The 19,274-nt window shown below is 44.2% G+C and overlaps 1 protein-coding gene across 1 annotated transcript; it reads left to right on the top strand.

The window, feature by feature from the left end:
• The first annotated feature begins 326 nt into the window (after nucleotides 1-326).
• LOC309878483 (acyl-CoA 6-desaturase-like) lies at nucleotides 327-19,247 on the top strand. Its single transcript, XM_082761037.1, has 12 exons — nucleotides 327-711; nucleotides 5,724-5,834; nucleotides 6,596-6,793; nucleotides 7,153-7,254; nucleotides 8,099-8,224; nucleotides 11,646-11,706; nucleotides 12,205-12,281; nucleotides 12,510-12,607; nucleotides 15,019-15,115; nucleotides 16,886-16,965; nucleotides 17,867-17,992; nucleotides 19,155-19,247. Exons 1-12 carry the CDS (start codon nucleotides 505-507, stop codon nucleotides 19,204-19,206), a joined length of 1,335 nt encoding a protein of 444 aa, XP_082617163.1. The 5' UTR covers nucleotides 327-504; the 3' UTR covers nucleotides 19,207-19,247.
• Nucleotides 19,248-19,274: the final 27 nt, after the last annotated feature.

Raw genomic sequence — 19,274 nt, 5'->3', positions numbered from 1 at the left:
AAGAAAAATGGGGGGAAAAAGGGGAGTTATGCGGAGGGGAAGAGGGGGTGCCTGCCCCAGCGCAAGTCGCACCCCCGCGGGCTGGCGGCGCAGCCTGGCCGGCTGCCGGCTTTGCCCTTCGAAAGATCGGCCGAGACCAATGGCAGGGACCTGCTCGGGCTCGGGAGGGCCGGGATTGGTGCAGGAGCTCTGCTGATGCCGGGGGAAACCTCACCGGTACTGAATGCAGGAGGACGCGGGGGGTGCGGGGGGTGCGGGAGCGGGGGGGGAATGGGCCGAGCTTCCCACGGAGCGGGGCTGTGTGCGAGGTGAAAGTACATCAGCGCCGGGAAAATTAGCCTAGGGGGCACTTCCGAGCCGGCTCCAGAGCCGAGAGACAAAGAGAAGGGAGGACATGAGCGAAAGGAAAGGGAGAGGGCAGGGGAGCAGCTGAGCGAAAGCGAGCGAGGGCAGCGCGGCCAGGTCCCCCCCGCTCGGCCAGAAGACAAAGAAGCGGCCGGCCCCATGGGGAAAGGGGGGGAGAAAGGCGAGGAGTCGGGGGAGTGCAAGGCGCAGATCCCCCTCTACACCTGGGAGGAGATCCAGAAGCACAACCTGAGGACGGACAAGTGGCTGGTGATAGAGCGCAAGGTGTACAATGTCACCCAGTGGGCTCACAGGCACCCGGGGGGCCACCGAGTCATCAGCCACTGCGCCGGGGAAGATGCCACGGTAAGGAGCGCACGGACACACGCGGGGCTGCCTCCAGGCTTCGCCAGCAGCCTCTGACAGGTCACTGCCATCCTCAGGGTTACTGAGAACGAGATTATTATTATTATTATTATTATTTTTTGCACAGCCTCCCTCTCCCCCAGCTCTCTACCACCTGCAGCTCAGCTCTGCTCTAGCACCGAGGAGCAAAGCGCTCGGCGCGCATCCATGCGACGCCTGGGCAGCCAGCTCCCTTCAGCCACGGGCAATAACATCTGGAAGAGTGGGTTGGTAAAAACTGCTCGGCTCTGCTTAAGCCCTGCTGCTTGTCTTTGTCTCTTGTCTGTGCTGTCTTTCGACGCTTCGTAATCCAAGTGTCCCCAGTCTCCCCCTCTCCAGGGCGTAGTTACGCGAGCTACACCGAAAACAAACACAAGAAAGGGTTAAAAGAGTCCAGCCTGCGTTTCAAAGATGCTTCTGTTGGACAGGGTGAGCTTGAGGCTTTAAAACAAGGAGCTTTTTAGCCTTTTCCCTGTGGAGAATTCTCGAGAAAATGTTGTTGCAGGTTTCTACAGGGCAAAAAAAAAAAAAAAAAGTTTGCTGCTGCTACAGCTGCTCCTATGCTTCATAGCTGGCTTGTTTCAGCTGCCTCTCGTGTTTCAGCAACTTTTAAAAGCAAAAAAAAAAGGAACAAAGTGTTTCAGAAAGTGTTGTCTGCAGTTTCTCCCAAAGCCACCTACTTCAGAAGCGCATACAGGGAGCGTGTCCTCACCCCCAGCACCAGCCCAGAGTTAATAAATTTAAGCTGCCTCAGAGCTTTTCCATGGGCATGGTAAGCAGCAGAAGGGATCAAGCTGTAACTTTAACTGTGTATCTGCCACGTCTCTTAACACTTTTATCAAGAAGGAGGCTGTGCATGTGACAGAATTAATCGGCAAGAATTACTAACATTTTCCTTTCCTTCTCCATCTGTCTGAGGTTTGTGGTTATTTTCCACTGGTTTCCTTAAAGCACTGAGATGCATTTTAGTGTTCCTGTCCCCTTCCAGTAAAATCTCTGAATGAAAAGCTTTCTCCCTCCAAAAGAAGTAGCTGGGTGAGGATTTTCTCTGGGCTGCATAAGTGCAGGGACTGCTAAAATCAGAGGAGCTGGGCTCCCATCCCCAAGAATGCACTTTAATACCTCCACTAGAAACCAAAAATCATCTGCTAGTGTATTTGTCTCTGATCTTTGCAAGGGAAACTGAATCAGATTTGTGAGTCTACTACTGCTGATCCTTCTAGCTTCCTCTACCACCTCTCCAGAGTACCTTGCATCTCACTATGCTCAGAGCATACTCCAAGAAGACGTGGTCTTAAGAGTGCTCTGAAATTGTCCCTTCCATCCCGAGCACTAAAATGGAATTGGTATCTGGATTCCAACTTTCCTATGGTGAATCACATTTTAATACCAAAAAAAAAATCTCACATTCAGAGTGAGAAATCCTTGTCCTTGAGTCTGTCAAGGCTTTACTAACAAGTTTCATTTTGAGTTGCAAGACATCACAAATGGAAGAGCTTAAGAGGAGGAAAAGGCAGTGATAAAAACTCAATTCAACATGTTTTCATTCCTAGTTCTTTAATGGCTTTCACCTTTCTGGAATTCCCCTTAGCATCACATGCAGTTAGGACCTACAGTCCAGCAAAGATGCACCAAAGGAACTTCAGCTATTTCTCCATTTATCTTTTACCAATACCCTGTAGGATCAGGTGTATCAATCTATCGCAGACTGCCCACAAACAGACTCACTGAACTCTACACCCACGCTGGGGCTGCTCTAAAATAACTTGGTTGGTGATGTGTGAGCTAATTCATTTCAGGATGTTCACAAGATAGCTGACTGAAAAGCTCCATGACAGCTTTTATGCTCAGCATGTTCAGCTGATGTTGATCAGGTCAAGAGTGCCCAGGCTAGCTTACACATGAATTTTCCCTGCAAGTACTAACAATATTGGGCATTCGTTCATTTTAGGCCATACTTTAGGATACTGCTGAAGCACACCAGTCTGGGAGAACATGTTCTGGCATCACATTATGCACAATTGCTTTCAGTAAATGAACAAGGCTTAGAATATGAGCAGGCACCTTCCAGCATCTGTTTTAGGAATGTTCATTAGGAATGTTCAAGGATGTGAAAGAATGTCTTTGCATTGACTGCACTGAGTACTTCAGTGCTTATGTACAGCTCATACCTCAATAAAGTAAAGCTTTTTTCACAAAAAGCAGCTGGGATAATTCCCACTTCCCATAAGACACATCAGCTTACCTGGACAATAGACCACCAAACTGAGAGGTCAGATGTAAATATCACGTGGCATTTTCCAGAGTGTATCTTCCACCTTTTGCTCTCTATCTCCTCCAATTTGTAATTGTCCTCCAGGTTTGAGGACAATTACAAATTTCAAAACCTATTTGTAAAGGAGACACCTGAGATATAGCCAATCAAAAAGCAATTCTTCCTTCACCATATCTTTCTGCCTGATGATGGTAGGAGTATTAGGATATGTTATTCTCTTTCCTGCTTGGAGACTATACTGAAAAATCTCATCCTATACCCATGCCAGTGATATGTGTATTATTTTTCAGCTACCCCCAGTGAAGGTGAAGCTTTCCTACTAACATCACTTTCTTCATGGAATAAGCTCAAGATGGCAGTGAAGTAGAAGACCAGTAGTATATAGTTTTAAGTAAGAACTGTGCTCTGACATGCATGCTTACATCTCTGACCAGTTTCAACCTTTACTTTTCAACCAACCAAGGAAGAAGGGTTCGGAGATGGAAGAGACCTCTCCCCAGAAAAGTCATGACAGAGCATGTTTAGAAAACAGATGTGCTGCTGCCATGGAAGCCTTAGGTGAACAGAAATACCTTCTAGGCAGTGAGGCAGAAGCTGCTGTTCTGAGTCACCTTGCCATTAACACTACATAAACCTGAGTGATCTCCATCATGGAGGTAAGGAGGTAGCCAGCCAGACCTCCAAGGATGGCTTTCCCCCATTAACTTGAACAATATTGAGAACATTCTTCAGTGCTTCCTCATTGTTCACCCTCTCCCTCTTTACCCTTCACCTTTTTTTTTTTTTATTTTTTTTTTTTACCTGTCATACTTTTCGCCTCAAAATGGTACAACCTTGCAGCAGGTACAGTCAGATACTCACTTCCCCACTCTTTCTGGTCTTCCTTCCTCTTTCACACCTTCTGCAAATTATACCAGGGAAACTCAATACCAAGGAAATATACCAAAATATACCAAGGAAACTGCAGTAACAGCTTTGCTGGCCCTGGAGTTTTACCTTCATTTTGGCACCAATAAGGTAACACCAATAAATAACATAATGCAATCAGAAAGCACTGGTCCCACTCATGCTTGAAATTGGGATAAGTTTTACCAGTAGAACAGGGCAAACTGATCCAAATTTTCCCCCGTGATAACAGATAACGCTTTGTTTCTGAAATTGTTTCCGAATGGGATAGTTTGGGCACTTAGCAATGTCAGGAGAGCTGAGCTGAGAGTAACTAGGAAAGTCCAGTGCAATTCAGTTTGCCTCCCCCATCTGCTGTAATGACATTTTTTTCTCCTTTTTGCATCTTCCCCCATAGCCTCTGGCATTTTAAGGCTTTTGTAATCTTTATTAATATTTATACATATATATACACTAATTAAAAAAAACTGTTCTGTCCATCCTTCTGTTGATTCTCTTTTGATTCTATTATTCCTTTAACTTCAAGCTAAATGGCAGAGACCAGCTTTCACTCTCCTGCCTCTTACAGTGAAATGTCTATGGTCCAAGTATTACTTTGAGGCTCAATCCTAAATCTTGGAATAAGCTGAAAGTTTCAGAGGACTTTGGAACCAAAGTTGCTGGTGGTAATTACAAACACCAGAGCTGGCCTATCAGTGGAATTCAGCTCACAGGAAGGTCAGCTAGACACAATAAGCACTTTACAATCTGCCTTTCCCATTCAGAACGAGAGGTGAGATTTTAGCTGGTCCTTGGTTAGAAAATGGGACAGAAGAAGAAAGGCTGAAGCATGGTACTTCTGACTTCTGTTTTTGACCATAATCCAGTTGTACTTCCCTTACTCATAAAATTAACAATATAGGTATTGCAATACAATGAGAAAAGGAGATCATCATTGGTGAACTTTCTGTCCCTACTACTACCTTTGGGGTTAAAATTGAAGCCCCCCAAAAAATTTAACCCCTTTGGGGTTAAAATTCAAGCCATGTGAAATGAGGAATGCGCAAGACTTCACTAGCAGCAGATACATCAAACATGTGTTCTCATCAGGTATCTGCAGACACAGATACACAAAAAGATATGGAATGAGGAAGGAATAGAGAAAAAAAAGATATAGTTAGTGCACCAGATTCATAAATGATGTTGCATGGAATAATCAGGGTCTGAGATGGTCAATTTTAGAAAATTTAGATATGAAGAAAAGGACTTAAAAATAATACATAACAGTACCTTGATAGGGTTAAGCTTCTTTTTTTTTTTCCTTCTGATTTTGGTCCAAAAGGACCTGCACTTATTATCAATACCCTTGAGGGTATACCAAAGAGCTTGTTCAGTAAAACCAAAACCTATAGTGATCTATTAGATAAATTCATTCTCTTCCACTTTGCCGTATGCTCTAGGTGAACACCAAATCAACCACACTCTAAAAACGCCCTCTCTTGAATTGCCTCCATGCAGCAGACTTTCAAAGGGTATTTATATCCTAGAGGGGATTTGCACAAACTCCTACTGGCCTGCCTTCCAAGGGAATTAGCAGGACTTAGGTATTTAGGTGCTTAGGAAGTTTCCTGAGGTGCCTTTCTCCATCTGCCTAGATAGCATCCCAGTTCTCGCTGTTTACTTTCTACCAGGTAAGCAAATTCAGCAGCCTCCAGCAGAAATCTTCTCTAGTAGCAGTACTACATTGAATCCCAGAGATGGAAGTCAGTCCAGCTAGTCCTGAATCTCACATTTACTCACATTTCTGTTCCAGGATGCATTCCAGGCCTTCCATATCAATCCCACCTTGGTGCAAAAGTTTCTCAAGCCATTACTTATCGGAGAGCTTGCTCCAGGGGAACCCAGCCAAGATCGAGACAAAAATGTGAGTACTTTTTCTGAGCTGGGGTTTATTGTGGGCATAGTCCACCATTTTTTTCCCCTCTCAGGATGTCCTCCAGGATGTGGAAAAAACACCAGACAGATTGTAAAGGTGTCTTCAGTACAGGCAGCTGCAGAGAAAGAGAAAGGTGCTCTGCAGCTGAACACATCTGTGCAGCAATATGCATGGATAAAAGTGTGTGAGAGGGAACTGAAACATTCAGACTTCTGTACAAGTGTTTATGCCATGAGTGGCAGAGCAATAGGTACTCATGGGTGAGGTGAAACAGATGTCCCATTTCAGTGGGTGTGCTTAAGAAGGAGCAACCCAACAAGTACCTTTTCCATCTATTCCATATCCTTAAGCCAGCCTTTGTGTGCTCATCACAGAAGGTCTGGAATTATGCTTAAGTAATAGGACTGAATTCTCTCATTCTCCAGCTCTCTAATACTTGTATAGCTCATTCAGACTAGAGTCATCAGCAGATATGACGACATAGCAAGGTAGTGCTGCTGATTCACAGAATTCTCCTAGCTCAGGGTGCAAAAGGTCAGGACCCAGGCTGAGGCCAGCCAGGGTGTTGATTCATAGCAAAGTGCTATGAAAAGCTAGAAAGCAGTGTGAATATGGAGATTAGTACTTCCTTACTTCTGGGGTAGCCAACCAAAGCAAGAAACAGCCAAGATCCTTAGGATGGAGCCTTGGCTGGACACATTCAGACTTACTCACACGCTGCATGCTGTGTCTTACGTGTCCATTTGCAGCCCCAGCTGGTGGAGGATTTCCGGACCCTGAGGAAGACAGCAGAGGACATGAATTTATTCAGAGCAAGCCCTTTGTTCTTCTCACTTTACTTGGCTCATATCATTGCACTGGAAGCTTTGGCTTGGCTAATGGTTTCATACTTCGGCACCGGGTGGATCACAACTCTCCTCCTTGCCTTCATCCTTGCAACTTCCCAGGTAAGAAGCAGTAGGCACAGAGCATACCGGGTACTCAAGGAGGTCAACGTGCACTGAACTTTTCTTGTTAGACCTAGGAACTAGGAAAAACATTCACATCTGCCTCCATGGTGCCTTCTGGCTGCCCCTGGTGCTTTTGCATCACACATTTTTCTTGCCCCTTGCACCTTTCATTCTCCAGGAGATGGAGGCACTGATCTCTTCTCCCTGAAGACCATCTATAACACCTCAGGCTGGATATTAGGAAAAGGTTCTTCAATGAGAGGGTGGTTGAGCTCTCAGGCTCCCAAGGGATGCGGTCTCAGCACTGAGCCTGCCAACATTCAAACACTTATCTGATTTATTTTCCATCATCCCAGGCCCAGGCAGGGTGGCTGCAACATGACTTTGGACACCTGTCTGTCTTCAAGAAGTCTTCCTGGAACCACCTCGTCCACAAGTTTGTGATTGGACACCTGAAGGTAAAGGTCACTGGGGACACAGGGCACTGTGGAAATAGCTGCAGTCACTTTGACTGCATCAAAGCAGGAAACTGCAGCTCTCAGCCATTCCACAGGGAGCAGATGCAGAGAGAAGTCAGTGAGCAATTGCACATGGAGCTGCTGCACAGAAGAGAGAGATATGAGAGCACAACTACAGCTGTTACAGAACACAGCGATTCCACCAACCTCAGTAGAACTGCTCTAATTTATAGCAGCTGAGGACAGAGCTCATTCAATTGCATAAAACACTGTTTTAACACCCTGTCATATTTTCCACTTATTTCCCACTAAGCTTCAGTATTTTTTAAGTGTCCCGTCCTGATATATCCCATTCATTCCAGGTATCATCAGAATTCAATCATGGGCAAGGTCCAAAGCAGACAAGCATTTCAGCACCCACTTGCAGTAGAAACTTAAGCAGGGTAGGACATACCTTTGCCCATTCTCCCAAACCTACTTTGCATTGCCTGGCTCCTCCTGCTCAATAGAGGGAAAGCAGCAGCAACAGTCAGTAAGACACCAAGTGGAAATAGCCTACCATTCAGCTATTACTAGCAACCTCACTTGTAGGAAGACATTGTGAGATGCAAGTCACCGAGTGTAGCTTTATGGCCTGTTCTTTCAAATTATTTGATCTTTAGTGAGGGCAAAGCAGTCTGGCACAGCTGGCACGGGCCCTCTGAAACCAGCAGTCTCATAGTAACTGCCACCACAGCCGCCTACTGCTATTACAAAAGCAAATATTAGTTTGGGCACAGAGTTGCACTGTTTTAATGCAACTACCACTAGAGGAACTGTGGATTAACTCCCTGTATCTGCCCAGGGCGCCTCTGCCAACTGGTGGAACCATCGTCACTTCCAACACCACGCCAAGCCCAACATATTCAAGAAAGACCCAGATGTGAACATGCTGCATGTTTTTGTCCTTGGAGAAACACAGCCTGTTGAGGTAAGGCAAAGTGGGGGAAAAAAAGTGGAAAACTATTATCCCAAAGGGCTTCAGAGAATGCTCATGCAAAAAACAGGAATTAGTGAACGTTGCTGGACATGACTTATGTAGTCAAGACTTCCAGCAATGCTGAAAAAGGACATGCTTCTCCCAGGGACTTCGTCTGTCAGTGTCTGACAGGAGTTTGGCCTTTACACCCTCCTAAACCTTGGGTTGAAGAGCAGGACTGACTGTATAGTTCCCTATCCATTTCCTATATTGATCACAGGAAAAAATATTTGGGGATAGGTTGGGAAAAGCCTTGAAGATGGGACCATAAACAATGTAGAAAACTGCTAAAGAAAACTTCATTCTGCTGTACTGAAATATCAACATAAGGGGAAAATGTGGTGTTTCTCAGTACTTCATCAAGAATATTTCAAAACTGATCTTCCATTTCCACAGAAAATATCTTCCAATATTACCCCAGTTGTGCTCCAGATTATCTTGACAATGTCCTCTCCACTGGAGCCTTTGCCATGCATGTGCGGGAATATTGTATTGCTTGCATACACACAGAAATTTCCTCCTGCTTTTTTTTTTTTTTTTTTTTTTCCTTTTTTCTATTCTTTTTTTCTTTTTCTTTTTTTCCTTCTTCTACTTGAAGCACAATCTGTGGAGATTTTGACTTGATCTGAGGGTGTAAGCCACCAAAGCTGATCTGATTTGAACAGGTAAAGTATATGGAAAGTTTCTGCTGGTAGAAGCTAGTCACAAATGATCACACTCTTACCTCACTGTGGAGATCTTCAGACATCATCTAACCCTGAATTTTATATTTTACCCAAAAAATGGGGTCAGGACCAGACCAAATGTGAACTCTTTGGGTTACTCTAGGTTACTGCAGTCATCAGCTGTTTTCTTACACTATGTACCAACATGCTGCCCACTGAATAACAGGCCACGTTAAGGTATTTTGATTCCACCTGTCCATTCCTAGAGCCAAAATACTTACTGTCTATTTTACAAAAACCTACACAAAGAAAATAAGCCATTGGTCTTTAAAAATAAAAAATAAAAATGAGCATTTCTACCTAAAACAAAACCAACACCAACAAATCTGCAGTGAGTACAGCCCAGGGAAATATAAAATGAAAAAACCTAATGCTTTCTCAGCTTTTACCCTATTAAGAAAGTAACCCCAGACATATGCTGGGGACACACGTGCTGGTGTATGGTCATGTACAGAGAATGTCTTGCACACGCAGAATTTAAGAGGCAGAAAGGTCTCTTGCATATGACTAAAATGGAAGACCTCTGGAGTATACAAAAGCCAGTATCTAGAGCATGTCAATCAGTATTAAGCTCCTCACTGTATTGGTACATCCCATTGGAAAATGCTGTGCCTGAAAACTGTTTTTTAAAGTAGACTGTGATTCTACCACTTAAAGGAAGAACTGAAGATGTAGGCATTTGTAATAACAAGGAAAACTAAGTCTCTCTCATACATCTAAAATGTTAGGTTAGTGTCAGTTTATCTCAATATTCTCTCACACTTGCACATAATCCTTTTCTACATGATCCAAAGCACACTGCCTTTTAGAGCTCAGAGCACAGTGAATTCCTTTTCAGTAATCTTATACTGCCCAAAGTTTAGCCACTATTTCCTGCAGGCTACAAAATTTTCATGGCCATGAATAGACAGAGTAGAGAGACAGAGGAAAACAGAATGGAGATGAATGGACATCACAGAGCTGGTGATCAGCCCATGGGGAAGGAACTGACAAGTGGAGAGGGAAGCAATGGGGAAAGCAAGTCAGAGGCCATAAATAAAAATAAAATAAAAATAGTGGGGAGCTCTGCTAGACAATAACGCAGTTCAGGTGACTTATGGTCTGAGGACAGCAGGCAAAACTCTTAGGGCCTCCCTGTGCAGGAGACCCACAAGGGCAATGCATATCAGAGGACAAACCCAAAAAAGAGAAGCAGCACAGGATCTGTCAGAAACATCTGAGGGGGCAGTTATATAGATATCTGCACACACACTCAGGGAACAACCAGCTGTATTGCTTCAAATCGGCCAGGAGGTCACCACAACCTTGGCTTTGGAGATGTAGTATAAGTGGGAAGAGGACTGTTTATAATCCCTGTTCTTTCGGTCTGCTCTGACCAGCAAGCATACTGGAAATTCACTGGGCTCTCCAGTCCCACGCTCAACCCTCAGGATTACCAGGAAGCTCTTTCTACTGTATAACCAGAACATCCCATCATGAAGTTTAATGAGACAGTTGCAGCTGTTCACTAGGAACTACAGGGAGAAATTCAATTCCTCTTTGGTCAGCCATCACTGTTCAGACTTAATCTGTTACATATTTGTTTTCCTGCTGCTCTTTGTAGCAGTATATCTTCACTTCCAAAATCCACTGATACCAGTAACCTCCTGATTGCAGCAGACTTCCAGTACAACCCATTACAGGATGCAGGCATCTGAATGCACTGCCCTAAATTCCATGTGCTACAGCTTATTTATTGGTGCTACGAGGCTTACACTCACTGCAAGCTGCTATGCTGGAAGCAAAAAATGTGAGTTCACAGCAAATTAGCTCCTTGTATGGACATTGTTAGAGCTCAAAAAAAAGACACTTCTGTGTAGCTCTAGGTAAGAAGATACGGTTAGGAGACCAGGTGCTCTTGGCTCCTTGTTTTCACTGAAGAGAAATGGGCACCTGCAAGAATGCAACAAAGGTCTAAACCTGCCTTTGGGGGAGCTTCTCTGCATCTGCTGTCCATAGCTGAACCACACTAACCAGCAATCAGTGCAGAACCTCTCTCAGTGACAACACTGTAATTCTTACCATATCAAACCAGTGATGCAGACATTGTAGATTTAAACATACCCATTTGAATTATTGTCACATGAGCAAAGGGCCACACTGGTTTTCCCACTGCTGGTAAAGTAAGGTTTTACAAGCCGCCAGGGCTCATGGGGCTGATGGCTGCAGAAGCCAAAACGGATCAGTGCAGGACATCTCCATGGAAGACTAGCCAAGGTTCACTGCCTTGCTCTGCCATTGGTATCCTGCATAATGACTTACCTAAGGTCATATTTCTCTATGCATAAAATTTGTGTTGATAATAACAAAGATAATAGCAAGTCTTAGCACAGCTGCAGGCATGGCAGAAGGTGTAGAAATGCACGGAAATGCCCCCAGGCGCACAACAAGAAATTATCTGAACATCAAGACAGAGGGCTTTAAAAAGAAATTTACACATAGCACAATTATGAAGTCATGATATTTAACCATAGCAAAACACTGCCTAGCTTTCCTGCTGTGGGAGTTCGGTCAGAACTCTCCAGACAATAAAGAAGCATTGCAGGGAATCTTCTCTTACATGTGGGGGTCATAGTCCGAGACTGAGCTTTCTTATCTGTGTCCTGCAGTATGGCAAGAAGAAGCTGAAGTACCTGCCTTACAACCACCAGCATGAGTACTTCTTCCTCAGTGAGTATCTGCACCGTGCTCCTCCTTTTTCCCTTTGGTGAGGGGAACTGAAAGTCTGTTGAACTTTCCAGCCCCTCCTGCATTAGCAGAGCAACTTGTTAAAGTCTCAACTCGTCTTGCCCTTCCCAAGACCTCCAGTCTCATTAATGGTCTACCTGTGCAGGTCTCTAAATCAGCTGGGAATTTCTCACTGATATCCAAGAGTCTTTCACATTGCCAGCTAGGCAAGCAATTGAGACTGGGAAGTAATCTCTGTGTGAGAGGCTTAATGTAATGACTGCATGTGGTCTGTTGATGCTCTTTGATACGTCAAGATGAACACTTGTGAACCAGAGCCTCCTTTCTTCACTGAAAGGCAACTGCCCCCATCACCAGTACATCACCTCCATTACCAGTGCTCGGACTTACCTCGAAATAGTCCCTAAATCACTGGGTCACTCTCACGTCATGTGCTTTTCTGCCTCTCTGATGTCCAAAATATTTCCCTTTGCTTTGCAGTCTTCCCACCTCTGCTCATCCCCGTGTATTTCCAAATCCAAATCATCTCAACCATGATCAAGCGCAGGTTCTGGGCGGTGAGTGAAATGTTTTGTCAGTGTTTGTGGGGTCCAGCTGGCTCGTAGGAAATTACACTTGAGTAGGGAGAGAGGCCAGACATCTCTCCACCACAAAGAGACCTGGCAAAGGGAGGGTGTGAAGGGATCACACTTTTCTGCTAATTTCCCAATGTCCCCACCGTTACCAGCAGAGCCATGCTGTATGAAATAGGCTAAGAGATGCCTGATTTTTCTGTCTTCCCCTAGGACCTAGCCTGGGCCTTCAGCTACTACATGCGCTATTTCATCACATACATCCCATTCTATGGCGTTCTGGGATCCCTGTCTCTCCTCACTTTTGTCAGGTAGGAGATACGGGAGCTCCCTGCTGCTCTCCCCTCCCTCCAGCGTTGGGCTGAGCAAGTCTCAGCTCTGCTATGGGCCCCATGCCTTGCCCGTTTAGGTTCTTTGCAGTCATTTACCTCACTGTGCATTATCCTGGGTATTCTCACTGCCTCGCGTTCTCCATATCATCTCCCAGTGCTGTTTCCTCTCTGCAGAGCTGGAGCTCAGCACTTGTGATGGTTCAGCCAGGATGCTTCTTTCTTTCCTCATTCCCCATGATGCCTGATTACAACACTTCCATGCATTTTCCACATTGTCTAAAGCTGGACAAAGTGCCTCGAGCCTCCCTCTTTCCAGCTCACTGGGAAGGTAATTCAGGAGCCCTCCTGAGCACTTTAAGTGAAATGCTCACCATTTCTCCCAGTGGAGGAAAATGCATGGCCTGTACGTTACGTGCACACATCATTGCTTCTACACAGAGGCCATGGCCTCCGAAAGCTGTTTCACACGACAGATCAGTGTTCCTATCCCTACGCTTCAGTCCAACCCCTCCAAAGCTGCCTCTCTCCTCTCAGTTAATCTACGGAGAAGTACTTGTTGCGTATCTTGATTTTTGACTGGTCTTCTGGCCATTTGTCATTAGCAGAACTCATGAAGAGCTGCTCTTAGTACAGCAAGAGTATTAACTTGATTACTGCTGTATGATTAATGAATGGAAAATTCTGTGAGAGGCACAAAAACATGAACTACAAGCATGAGCTGCCAAAATGAATCAGGCATGGCAGGGCTTTGGAGACTTACTCACTGGATGGTTACGCCATTCCAGGTAGCAGCACCAAATACATATTTCTGTCTTGTATGTGATATCTGCAGCTTTTCTGGCTAGTACCAAAGAAAGGCATTTAGTCCCACAGCCAGCATTAGTTTTAGGAAAGCATTTCATCACAATGAAAAATATTTTCTAAATAAACATATAAATAAATGTAGAGTACAAAGAAATAGCAGCAGATGCACAGAAACCTTCACAAAACATGGAGATTTGCCTCAAAAAATAATAATGTCACTGTTCATGACTTAAGTTTTCATAGCCTCAAACCACTTCAGTCCAAAGAAAAAATGGGAACTACAAAAGATATATATTCGTGTAAATGCATAGCCAACATCTTTGGTCTGGAATCAAGCTGACAAATTGACAACAACTGACCTATTATTTCAAAAATGTTAATGTTTTGATTAAGCTAAAAATGCAACAAGGCAAATATTCCCCTTGCAAAATTGTTTCTAATTAATCATGAAGATTCATCAGGAGATAGTTCCCTGTTAATAATAGCTCTGTTATACTTGTGTCAGGAAGAGGAGAGCCCCAGGAGCTTTAGGGAACAATGTTCCTTTGTACTCAGCTCTCCCATTGCTCAGAGAAATAAGGATACGTAAGGAGGGTCTTCACTTTCAATCAAAATATGTAAGGTATAAAGTTAAACAAAAACATCTAGTTTTCTGTTGACCCTAGACACGAGTAGTTTGTTGAAAGTTGAGATTGTTCTAAATAGCTGATGCATGACATAAGCAGTCTCATTCATCCTCTAGAAGCTAGACTAAAATACTGAGGAAAAACAAATACCCATCAAAATCCAGACTTTGAAACATTTCCGAAACCACTCTTTAATTAGCTTACTCCAGTCTGTGATTATATGCAATTACTGCTGGTGAAAGCAGAGATTCAGATCATCTGCTACTTTAGAAATCAAGCCTAAAGACTAGAACAAAGATGCTCCTGGATAACTACCTTGCATACATCTCAGTCTCAGCATAGAAAACCTGCATTGGATAAAGTGCATTGCTGCAGACTGTTCTACGAGGGCTAAAAATGTAGTTTTAATACCATAAGCAACAAATAAGCCACTTCAAAGTGATTGCCAGCCCAGGTCAGACTTCAGAATTACAGTAAAGATACAGAGAGCAAAGGTGGGACCCCCAGTATGATAAAGTTAACACCAATGGGCAGGTGGATTTTAAAAATAATCTGTACCCAGCAAGCAACTGGAAAAATAAAAACAGTTCAGAGAACTTCTAATGAGGGCTCGGTTGTTTTGTTTTGTTTTCAAGTACTTGGATCACTCTTACTTACAGAAAGGCAAAATTAGCAAGAACGATCCATCTACTTCTGAGGAAGGAGAGGGATAGCTCAGTAGGATGTCCTTCTGCAAAGGTAATCATAATTACATTAGTCCCAGAGTAATTAAGACAGAGAAATTCATTGCAGAAGTGATTCTCTGTAGTTTCCCTAGGTAGAGGGTTGTTTACTTCCATACCTTGGAGTTAGACTTTCCTCACATGCAGTATCTCCTGCTGCTCCCTATAAACCCCGGATTACCTGAGATCCTAGTCTGCAATATCAACTGTTGTGCTTTTTCTCTGTTTGTTTCTAAAGGTTTCTGGAGAGTCACTGGTTTGTGTGGGTCACCCAGATGAATCACATTCCAATGGAAATTGATTCTGAGAAACACAAAGATTGGCTCAGCTCCCAGGTAACTAACTGGGAGGGAAAAACAAGATCTCTGACTCCACTCCCCCCAAACTGGATTAGAAATTTACTCAAAACAATGGATGGATTACCACTATTCCCAAGTAGTCTCCCCCCCAAAAAATATACAAAATACTAGTGCACAGTCTCTATCCATGACCTGTCCCGTAAAGTTCTTCTCCCAGAGTCAGTAATGCTGATTCAAGACATGGAAGCCCAAACTTCTGTTTTAACTGTGACAATCAAAAGATTTCTTTGTTGTTCTTTTTCATTTGAGGCAGGATCAGGTCCAAGCATGATTTGACCTTCCCGTGGTATTTGTAGGCACACACGAGCAAATAGAAGAGCCTCAATGAAAATCAACAGTTAACGCTAAACACTATCTTTGGCTGCTGAAAATCAATGTGCTGAAAATATATCAACCCCAGTTGAAGAGAGACCTCAGTATATTTCTGAAGTTTATAGTTTTCTAAGGGAATAAGGACTGGAATAAAAACCAGCTGCTTTCTGAATCTCTTTATCGCCTAGTAAGATAAATGCACTGAAAGTATACCTCTTATCTGTAGTAGACCAAGTCTCATTCAGCCCCAGAGGACAGTGACAGTAACTTTGACGCTGGCTATATGAATTTGGTATAACTGAGCTGGGAGAAGAAATAACCTCACGTTAACCAGTATAAGTAGTAATTGTGGTTGTTAGTGGGGTCTTGAACACGGGCTTTCAAAGTCTGCCAGGCAATTTCATAGAATTACAGAATAATAGAATACTCTTTTGAGCACCTTGATGTCCTTCTTGTAGCGAGGGGCGCAAAACTGAACACAGTACTTGAGGTGCGGCCTCACCAGAGCCGAGTACAGGGGGACAATCACCTCCCAGGTCCTGCTGGCCACACTGCTTCTGTTGCAAGCCAGGATGCCGTTGGCCTTCTTGGCCACCTGAGCACACTGCTGGCTCATATTCAGCCGACTATCCACCAATACTCCCAGGTCCTTCTCTGCCTGGCAGCTTTCCAACCACTCATCTATCAGCCTGTAGCGCTGCTTGGGGTTGTTGTGCCCCAGGTGCAGGACCCAGCACTTGGCCTTGTTAAACCTCATCCCGTAGGCCTTGGCCCATCAGCCCAGTCTGTCCAGATCCCTCTTAGACCTTTTTGACACTGACACAATTTTATGACAACTTCAGGGATGGGAAAAATACATTTCCTGTGGTAACCGTGTAGCAATCACAGTTTAGCCAGTTAGAAGTCCAGGAGGATTTTAAGACTACCTAACTTTGCAATCAAATATATTTTTATAATAGCAGGGGTAGCTAAGAAATATTTCTCTATTATTGAGATCTTACACTTAAAGCACACTGGACGATAACCAGATGGGATGGGGAAAGGAGGCTTCCTGCGTCTCTGTGTTTTTTCTTCCTCAATTTCCCATCTTGGTACTGTTTTTAACCATCTGATCTTCAACTAGATAGACTGAGATTTAGGAGCCTCTAGTTGGGCTGATGTGTTACCAAATGGGACTGTTTCCCTGTCCTTTGACCACTGTTCAAACCTGTAAAGGCACTGTCAGCACGACAGCTGACAGCAATCCCTGAAGGAGGATTAAAGCTGCCCTTGCTGCGATCAGGTAGCTCAGAAGGGCAGCCTTCTGCGCTCTGACAGCTCAGCAGTAGGGTAAGACACATTTCATTCTCTTACCTGACACAGAGAAGAGGAGCTTTGTGCTGATTTCAGGGCGAGGCTTCACTAATATTCACTGCTGCTTTCTTGCCTTCGCAGCTGGCAGCCACTTGCAACATCGAGCAGTCCTTTTTCAACGACTGGTTCACCGGGCACCTGAATTTTCAAATTGAGCACCAGTGAGTATGGACCCAGCATCATTTGGTCATTACCAGATTGTCACAACACTGAACTCAAGGCAGGGAAAACTCTGCTAAAGACATGTGAGATGGGACAGAATCGTAGAAAAGCCCAGGTTGTAAGGGCTCAGAGATCACCTGCTCCAACCCTTCATGGTAAAAGCAGGGCCTGGACAAGATATAGATGCTTTGGACTTGTATCCTAAGCTAACTACTTGAACTTTCATATCCATTTCGGAAATTTCCTCTCCCTGACTAAAAGGACTTCAGTGTTTCATAGCTAGAGGCACCTGTGTAGGACTGCATACACTGCTGAGCACCAGGTTTCAGGAAAGATTAAAACCAGTGCCATGCCTGGTCTTCCCATTACCAGTGACAAATCAAAATATAAAAGAGATGCTTTCTAGGGTAAAGCTGACTGTTTTGGAAGCCAACTTAGGAAATCTTCATTGAAAAGTACAGGGCAAGGTGATCCCAGATTCTAATACCTGCTTCTCAGTTCCACAAGCTTCCAGGGATGGAAAACAGGTTCACTGACTATCCAATCTGGCAAGAAAATGAGTTCTGCCCAAAGGAAACAGACAGCTCTTTCCTCATTCCTGCTCCCCTCGCATTCCAGCTGTGTCCTTTTCTGCATAAATTGACTTTCATTCTCTCTCTTGAACACAGCTTTGTTCTGAGACACAACAGCAGCAGAATGAATGCATTCAATTTTCATGAGCTACTTGGAAGCAGAGGACTGTAAAGCATGGATCTCTCTGCCTCTTTTTCTTTTGTCTACTTGTACAGTTTGAGGAGGAGACATTATTAATTAGCCCCTATGAGGAGGCAGACAAAGATGCCCATCCCTTGGGATTAGTCTCTAGAGTTTTCTCATGTTTGTTTTCTCTCTCTATTCAAGCCTGTTTCCAACAATGCCACGGCACAATTTCTGGAAAGTCAAACCTTTGGTGAAGTCATTATGTGCCAAGTACGGAGTCCAATATGAAGAGAAGCCTCTTGGAAAAGCATTTGTAGACATAGTTGGGTAAGGTCCTTTTAATTCCTGCAGCCTGCAATTCCTTGCTATATAAACATCCTAGGTACTTTCCTACAGAGAATTCAGGACACTACAGACCCTTTAAAGACAGCATGTCAGTATTTTGTAACCTGGTTTCACTAGGGCAATAACCTTCATATCACAATCCAATAAACACCTGCAAAAATGTTTTTTTTTCAGCAGAAGTGACACAGCTCCACTGATAGAGTGGAGCAGCCTCAGGTGACAGCAGTTGGGAAGCTGCTTCACAACGTCATGGGAGAAGAAAGAACTAGCCCCAGAGCAGCTTCTGTCAAAGTACTTGGTGAAACCAGCAATCAGATCAGCACTAAACTGATTTCATAGGGACTTTTTAAGCTCTATCCTTCTTAAATGCTGTTCTGATAGCTGGTGATTCTTGCCTTTGGAAGCTGGCAGCACATCTTCGGGCTGCAAACTGAGGAATCAAAGGGGAATAAATCAGGTTACAGCCCATGCCATTTCCTATTTGAGCCGTGCTAGCAGCAAAGGACTGTTCCCTAAGAGTATAGGTGAAGATCAGTCTAATAGACCACCCTCAGGCAGGCTGTGTTCGTGTTTGTGACTCGGTTACCCCAGGGGGAATAATTCATGGCACGGAATATAAGAAGCTATTCTGCTGTCCATGGACCTCCCCTAAGTCGTCAGTCTCAAGAAAGCCATTCTAAGCAAATACAAATCCAAGCAGATTGGCCCCAAAATGCAGAAGGGCTGAAAACTGTTCCCAACCCTCCTTCGGCCCCATGGTGCAATTAGCACAGGAAAATCCACCCAACACAGAGACACAGGGGGATTATAGCCAGCACCCTAAAAGGCAGAGTTCATGTTCCTATGCAAGTTTACAGTAAGCACCTCAGCAATTGCTTGCCCTCCCAACAGAGCTGGAATAGGAGGAACTACAGCTGGTACAAGGGGCATCACCTGAAGATCTTGCTCTTTGAGTCTGAAACTTTTAACACCAAAACAGCTAGCTCCTCTTACCATAGCTGATATACTGAGAAAAGACATTTAATATCCTAAGGATTCATGCCCAGATTCAGTAACAGACTAATCCTTTGTAGGAACAAAAAAACAGAGGCAAGATTCACAAGCCAAGCAAACTTCTCTATGTTTTTTTTTTTTCTTCCCACAGGTCCCTAAAGAAATCTGGAGATCTATGGCTGGATGCTTACCTCCATAAGTGAACATGAATCTTAATGGGGGGTGTGAGTGACCGGGAGGGCTGGGGTGGGTGGTGAGGGGGGGAATCACG

Source organism: Aythya marila, assembly GCF_965140915.1.
Source record: "Aythya marila genome assembly, chromosome: 5".
Lineage (NCBI taxonomy): Eukaryota > Metazoa > Chordata > Aves > Anseriformes > Anatidae > Aythya > Aythya marila.
This window is presented reverse-complemented; position numbering and strand designations above follow the sequence as displayed.

Coding starts and splice junctions, on each gene's coding strand:
- LOC309878483 (XM_082761037.1), top strand. CDS start 505: ATGGGGAAAGGGGGGGAGAAAGGCGAGGAGTCGGGGGAGTGCAAGGCG. Junction 12,608..15,018: donor TCTCTCCTCACTTTTGTCAG/GTAGGAGATACG, acceptor TTGTTTCTAAAG/GTTTCTGGAGAGTCACTGGT. Junction 15,116..16,885: donor AAGATTGGCTCAGCTCCCAG/GTAACTAACTGG, acceptor TTGCCTTCGCAG/CTGGCAGCCACTTGCAACAT.